Raw genomic sequence first — 7,084 nt, 5'->3', positions numbered from 1 at the left:
AAAAGTGATATTGTATGATTACTGAAGCTTAGGTTGAGAGACCTTGAAGATTTAGCTTTTGTGAAACAACTACTGCCCTGACACAGCCATGGTGTGAGAGAGCCCTGTAGATGCTACTGGAGAATAAGAGAGAGCTGAGGTACCTAAGCTGACTGAAAGGCATATAAAGAAGGTCATCTTGGAGCATCTACTCCATTCAGGCTATCAGAGTGCTACCAGGTAGCATCAGTGGAAGGACCACCCAGGTAAATCCAAGGAAAACTGCAGAATTATAATCAAATAAAGTGTTTTTATTTTAAGCCTTTAAAGTTGTGATGTTATGATTTTTAAACTAAAATTGGGGATTAAATTTTGTGGTGGTAAGCCACTGATTTTTGACTTAGCTCTGTTTGCCAACATATAGCAATAGATAGCTTACACACACACAAGGCAGAAAGTGAAAGAAAAACACTGAAAATTTCCTGGAATTTTTCCCCAGAGATTCCTTGTTGCTGATGAGGGGGTATACACTGGGTGACCTGAGTGGATCTTAAATATGATCAGAAGTTTCCCATCAAACTCCCTCCTGCTCCTATGAATGCCCCTGGTGCTCTCAGGACTCTCTTTCCTCCTACAACTAGAGGAAGAGTACACAGCCAGAAATCACAGAGAAAATGGCCTGCTGTGGGGTGAACTTTGGCTCATGGGAAAGAAAACTTGATGAATATGTACATCTTTCCCTGTCCTGTTTACTGATTGATTGGAAAATGAATCCATAGTGTCTATTAAAAGCTTCAGTGAGATAAAGAAATCAGCTGCAATGGGCAGCCCATAAGTTCTCCCTAAAAGTATGAACTAGTTGCTTTTTGACATTTTATTATAAATGAAGAAGGAGGTGAAATGAAAGTAGGAAGGAGAAAGAAGGTAAAGAAAGAATGAGGGGAAAGGAAAGTAGAAATACATGAGGAATAAGAAAGACTATCAGTGGTCAAGAGTCAATCATAACAGTTTGCAATCAAAAGGTAAAAGAATGAAAGCCTGCACTATGATTATTCCAAGTACAGGTTGGAAGTGAATTTGTTCCCACCAGTTTCTCCAGAAATCACCAGAAATTATATTAAAAAAGAAAAAATGGTGCTAATACTATTGAATATACTATTATCCAATGAAATGGAACTTTTAAAAGCAGGACAATTGAAATTCAACAGAGAAATACCTCCAAAAGATATCTTTTTAATAAATATATTTATATTAAATATCAAGTAAACCACATTACATACATGAATATATATATACATACACATTATTCCACTGAACAAGATAAACCTCCATAAAATAATCTTATATCTATGTTTACTGAAATGCTTTGGAATAATGTTATTGTTCTAAATGTACAAATTGTTTTTTAATTATTTTTTATTGGAGTATAGTTGCTTTATAATGTTGTGTTGGTTTTTAACTTTAATAAGTTAAAAGCTTTTTAACATTTCTTTTTTTTAGCAAACTGAAAAGACATCTGGAAATTAAAGCTCACTGTTCTCTGAAGTAGTTCTGATTTTAGAGGGTACTGTGGGAGAAAAGTTTTCCCCAGAGTCATTAACATTTTGTAGCATTCTCTTTAAAATGACCATATAAGAAGTAGAGAAAACAGCATTTGTTGCCAACAGTACTGAAAAATGGTAGATTTAAGTTGGTGAGAGACAGACCAGCAACAACAAAATTCTACCAATTTTTGAGCTTCTGGGCTCAGGGATTCTCTGAAACCAATTATTCACAAAACAATTCTTAAGGCATCACTCTTAACTTTGTTTTGAATAGTTGCATCCAAATTATCTCAGGAGTGATAGAAAAACAAAGCAAAATCCAAGTTCTGGACAATACTGGTGAGATTTTTTAAAACTAACATTGAAGGTTTCTGAAAAAGAGAGAATTTTATCAAATTTCTATATTTTGAATACTTGTAATATAATTGTGAGACAATGTTCTTAGAAATAGGGGGAGAATAAAATTTTTAAGATGATAATAAAATGATGAAGTGCATGCAAACCAGACTATGAGATGGATACTAATGACATATGAGTAGGAAAATGATTGACTTTCAAAAGAAAATGAGGTGTTAGTATGTTTGAAATGTTCAGAATGTGGAGGAGGAAATTCTTTGAGGTGGATCTTGATTCTGGGAGAAAGAAGCTTTCCTCCTTGACCTTACAGGATGGACAATGGAGACACAATCCCCAGGCTTGATTTTAAATGACAGGTTTCTTTTAGATAATAACCAAGTCACATTATTCACAGTTGTCAAAAACTGCTATGATTTGAGGTCTCTTAAACTGAAGGACTCTCTGAGTGGAGAATAAAATGTTTTGTTTTAATTCAGGAGGAAAAACAAAAGGAGAGTGAGAGTGTACATGAATTTTTGGACCCCCTATTTGATATCAAACTCTCATATCGAGTGATGTGGTGTAGGAGAAAGAAAATCAAAGTTATGAAAATCTGATCTTAAGATAATGGTGCTTAGATAAATTGCTTAGCTTCATAAGGCTTCTGCTATCCCTCCTGCAAAATGAGAAAGTTTTAAGGGATGTGTTCGAGTCTAAATTGGGTTGTCATTGTATCTATTACAGTTTTTATCATTATTTCTACTGTAAAAGAGAAGACACACCTGGAATGACCATGCTATCAAGTCTAATAAATAGATCAGGAACAACATTGCTACAAAACATACCTTAGAGCACAGAGTTCAGTTGGAATTAACAGATTTTTGGGGGATGTGTCCTCAGGTCGATAAAATTCCTGATGATTACCTAAGACACTGTGTAATCCTATCCTAAACCAGAACTAAAGGAATCATTTATTAATACATCTGTAGCTTGGCTTGACGGAGAAGTCAATGGCAACCCACTCCAGTAATTTTGCCTGGAAAATCCCATGGATGGAGGAGCCTGGTAGGCTGCAGTCCATGGGGTCGCGAAGAGTCGGACACGACTGAGCGGCTTCACTTTCACTTTTCTCTTTCATTCATTGGAGAAGGAAATGGCAACCCACTCCAGTGTTCTTGCCTGGAGAATCCCAGGGACGGGGGAGCCTGGTGGGGTGCTGTCTATGGGGTCGCACAGAGTCGGACACGACTGAAGCGACTTAGCAGCAGCAGCAGCAGCAGCAGCAGCTTGGCTTGAAGAACAGCTTGCGAGAGGCTTTAATCAAAGATATTCCTCCTGCCCCTTATTTGTACATATGCTGCAGTGACCTCACTAGAGTGTCTGACATTACACCACTGGAGAGTCATCCATTATAAGTAAATATGGACTACTGAGATTAAGGAATGAGCCATATCTATTTTTTTATTGATGTTAACAGATAAATATATAAAATGCCAAAGCAATACAATTCCTGGGGAATCCTCAAATACTGAGTATGAAGGTAAGATTTCTCTCCCCTCCATTTAAATCAAACACATCTTGATGTGCCTCCAACAGTTTCTTTTAAATTTGATCCCTTTTAAGTTTGATGTAACAGAGTCATACAGAGCAACTTTTTGTGTAGGTGGCTTATTTTACTCTACAATGTGTTTTTGTGAAAATTTGTTATGTTAAGTAGCTCTAGTTCACTCATTATGACTGGAAAATAGTATTCCATTATGTGACTTTATCACAATGTATCTACCCATCCTACTCTTTTAATGGTATAGATGAACTTATTTGCAAAGCAGAAATAGAGTGACAGATGTAGAGAACAAAGTATGAGTACCATTGGGGGATGTAGAGTGGGTGGAATTGGGAGATTGGGCTTGGCATATGTATATTGCAATGAATAAAATTGATAACTAATGATAATCCTTGTGTATAGCACGAGGATCTCTAGTCAGTGCTCTGTGGTGGCCTAAATGGGAAAGGAATCCACAAAAGAGGGGATATGTGTATATGTGTGTCTGATTCACTTTGCTGTAGAGCAGAAATGAACACAACACTGTAAAGCAACTCCACTCCATCAGTTTCTTTCATTGTTTTCTTAGTTTCTGCCTCCTTTTCAGGTTTTTATGGCTATTCCAAGCTGAAAGAATTGTTTTTTAATTTCATAGTAGAAATAGCCCTTTATGTTATAGATGATAGTGAAATTAAAACTTTCTCATTTTGCAAGTGGGATAACAGAAGCCCCATGAAGCTTAACAATTTATCTAGAGGTATCTACAGCTCCAATATCTCAGAATCAGATTTGCATAATTTTGCTTTCCTTTCTACTATAACACATCACTCTTTATTATGAGAGTTTGATATTAAATATGGGAACAAAAACTCATGTATACAAATATCACAGTTTCTTAAGAAGAAGAACCTGCAATGTCATCCAGTCTCAACTATTTGAACACTCATAACAGTATTCAGACAGGAAAATATGGGCGTGTGTGTGTGTGTGCATGTCAAAAGTAAGATGAACATTTTCAGGATATAGATGTTGTCATATTCCCAAACTCAAAAGTTGTTTCAAATTTCAGTTGAGTGCCGTAGACAGATTAGAAAGAAGCAAATTGTTAGAAACAGATGAAAGAATCTTTATGAAACATGAGGGAAGTGAGAGGGTTGGTTAGATGTGTGACTTAGAGTATTTACTTTATCTCTTCGGACTTTGTGTCTAAATCTGAATCAATGAAAGGACCATCATCTTGACATAAGATGATCAAAATATGTAGAATATGTACACTTCCATTTCTTTAGGTATACATGCTAAGCAGTGGTAAGTACCCATTTTTTCATTTTTATCGATTCTGGTTATTCATTTGTTTTGAGTTAGAAATAAATGTTGCTGGTCTTTGTTACATTTTTTTTTTCTTTCAGGTAATGTAATTGTCTCTTGGGAACTGGCCTGCTAAACTAATTCCATGGAAAAAATAAGCAACGTAACTGAATTTGTTTTCTGGGGGCTTTCTCAGAACATAGAGGTTGAAGAAGTGTGTTTTGTGGTGTTTTCTTTCTTCTACACGGTCATTCTTCTGGGAAACCTCCTCATCATACTGACGGTTAGTGTGGGCAACCTTTTCAAGTCTCCTATGTATTTCTTTCTCAGCTACCTGTCTTTTGTGGATATTTGTTACTCTTTGGTCACAGCTCCCAAGATGATTGTGGACCTATTAGCCAGGAGGAAAATGATCTCCTATGTGGAGTGCATGTTGCAACTCTTTGGGGTACATTTCTTTGGTTGTACTGAGATCTTCATCCTTACTGTAATGGCCTATGATCATTATGTGGCTATTTGTAAACCCCTACACTATATGACCATCATGGATCGAGACAGATGCAATAAAATGCTGCTGGGGACTTGGATAGGTGGGTTCTTACACTCCATCATCCAAGTGGCTCTGGTAGTCCAACTACCCTTTTGTGGACCCAATGAGATTGATCACTACTTTTGTGATGTTCACCCCATGCTAAAACTCGCCTGCACAGACACATATGTTGTTGGTGTTGTTGTGACAGCCAACAGTGGTACCATCGCTCTGGGGAGCTTTGTCATTTTGCTAATCTCCTATGCCATCATCCTGGTGTCCCTGAGAAAGCAGTCAGCAGAAGGCAGGCACAAAGCTCTCTCCACCTGTGGCTCCCACATTGCCGTGGTTGTCATCTTTTTTGGTCCCTGTACTTCCATGTATATGCGTCCTGATACTACCTTTTCAGAGGATAAGATGGTGGCTATGTTTTATACCATCATCACCCCCATGTTAAACCCCCTGATTTATACACTGAGAAATGCAGAAGTAAAAAATGCAATGAAGAAACTGTGGGGCAGGAGGGTTTTCTGGGAGGCTAATGGTAAATAGTAAAAAGTAACAATCCAAGGTGGATGATCTCTAAGTTTCTCACCTACACAGTGAAGACAATAATAATGATCTCACAGGGTGTCTTGAGGGGAACAAGAAGAGAATATTCTTTGAAGCAAGTTATTATTTATAATTATGATTATATGTATTCTAATATTCATAATCATAATTTTCTGAAATATCTAGAACAAAGAAATCCTATCAAACTCAGAAATTCAGCATGGTCAGACTTTCCCCTCTTCATTTTTTTTCCTTTTTTTCAATTTTCTTTAAAGAATGAGAGCTCACCATGATGGTATTAATACTTAAGGCTATTTTCTAATGTTTAGATTTATGGTTCTTACATAATGAGCATTGATATGTGTATGTTGTTTGAATGAAAGGATTCAGGAAATTTGACCAAAATCTGAGCTGAGGAATTCTGGTACAAGTTCTCCAAAACAGCAAAACTAAACCTTGTAAGGTTTGGATGGGAGGGGTTATGGGCAGAATGTCAAAGAGATAAAACACAGGCTTAGAAAGCAAAAGACCTGTTATCCTCTGGTTTGGGGGAAAAACTTTCTTTCTCTAGGACTCATTTTCCTTACTCAAACAATAAGTCTATTGGAAAAAAATTACCCCTAATATCCCCATTTTCGGAAAAGGTAATGGCACCCCACTCCAGTACTCTTGCCTGGAAAATCCCATGGACGGAGGAGCCTGGTTGGCTGCAGTCCATGGGGTAGCGAAGAGTCGGACACGGCTGAACGACTTCACTTTCACTTTTCACTTTAATGCATTGGAGAAGGAAATGGCAACCCACTCCAGTGTTCTTGCCTGGAGAATCCCAGGGACGGGGGAGCCTGGTGGGCTGCCATCTATAGGGTCGCACAGAATCGGACGCGATTGAAGCGACTTAGCAGCAGCAGCAGCAATATTCCCACTTTAACTATAGCATCCTATTTATAGTCTTCTGATAACTGACTCTTGTAGTGTGTAGTCAGCCATCACTATTAATGTACAGTGATTAACAGGAAACATTTAAAGAAACTGAATAATACCAAAGACATCTGTGATGAATACAAGATTGTGTGTTAATCAAGAGGGTAAATGTAATTTACTGAAATGCATGGTTGGGAAACCATATTTCTTCCAATTTTTGAACCAAACAGCTTTATTGAAAACAGTGAGTCATTATCACACTTCTTTGACTGGCACAACCTGATTTCTAGCTGTGGATCCTAGAGAGAGTCATTCTGGACAAATATATGTAACTTTCTTAGGTAAACTGATACTTGCCCTAGTAACGCATTC

The 7,084-nt window shown here is 37.4% G+C and overlaps 1 protein-coding gene across 1 annotated transcript; it reads left to right on the top strand.

The window, feature by feature from the left end:
• The first annotated feature begins 4,855 nt into the window (after positions 1-4,855).
• LOC145514983 (olfactory receptor 4S2) lies at positions 4,856-5,791 on the top strand. Its single transcript, XM_081514214.1, has one exon. The coding sequence runs from the start codon at positions 4,856-4,858 to the stop codon at positions 5,789-5,791; it is 936 nt and encodes a 311-aa protein (XP_081370340.1).
• The last annotated feature ends 1,293 nt before the right edge of the window (positions 5,792-7,084 follow it).

Source organism: Giraffa tippelskirchi, chromosome 7 (genome assembly GCF_054371585.1).
Source record: "Giraffa tippelskirchi isolate mGirTip1 chromosome 7, T2T-mGirTip1v1.2.pri, whole genome shotgun sequence".
Lineage (NCBI taxonomy): Eukaryota > Metazoa > Chordata > Mammalia > Artiodactyla > Giraffidae > Giraffa > Giraffa tippelskirchi.
Note: the sequence above shows the minus strand (reverse complement) of the source record. Positions and strands in the feature narration are given on the sequence as shown.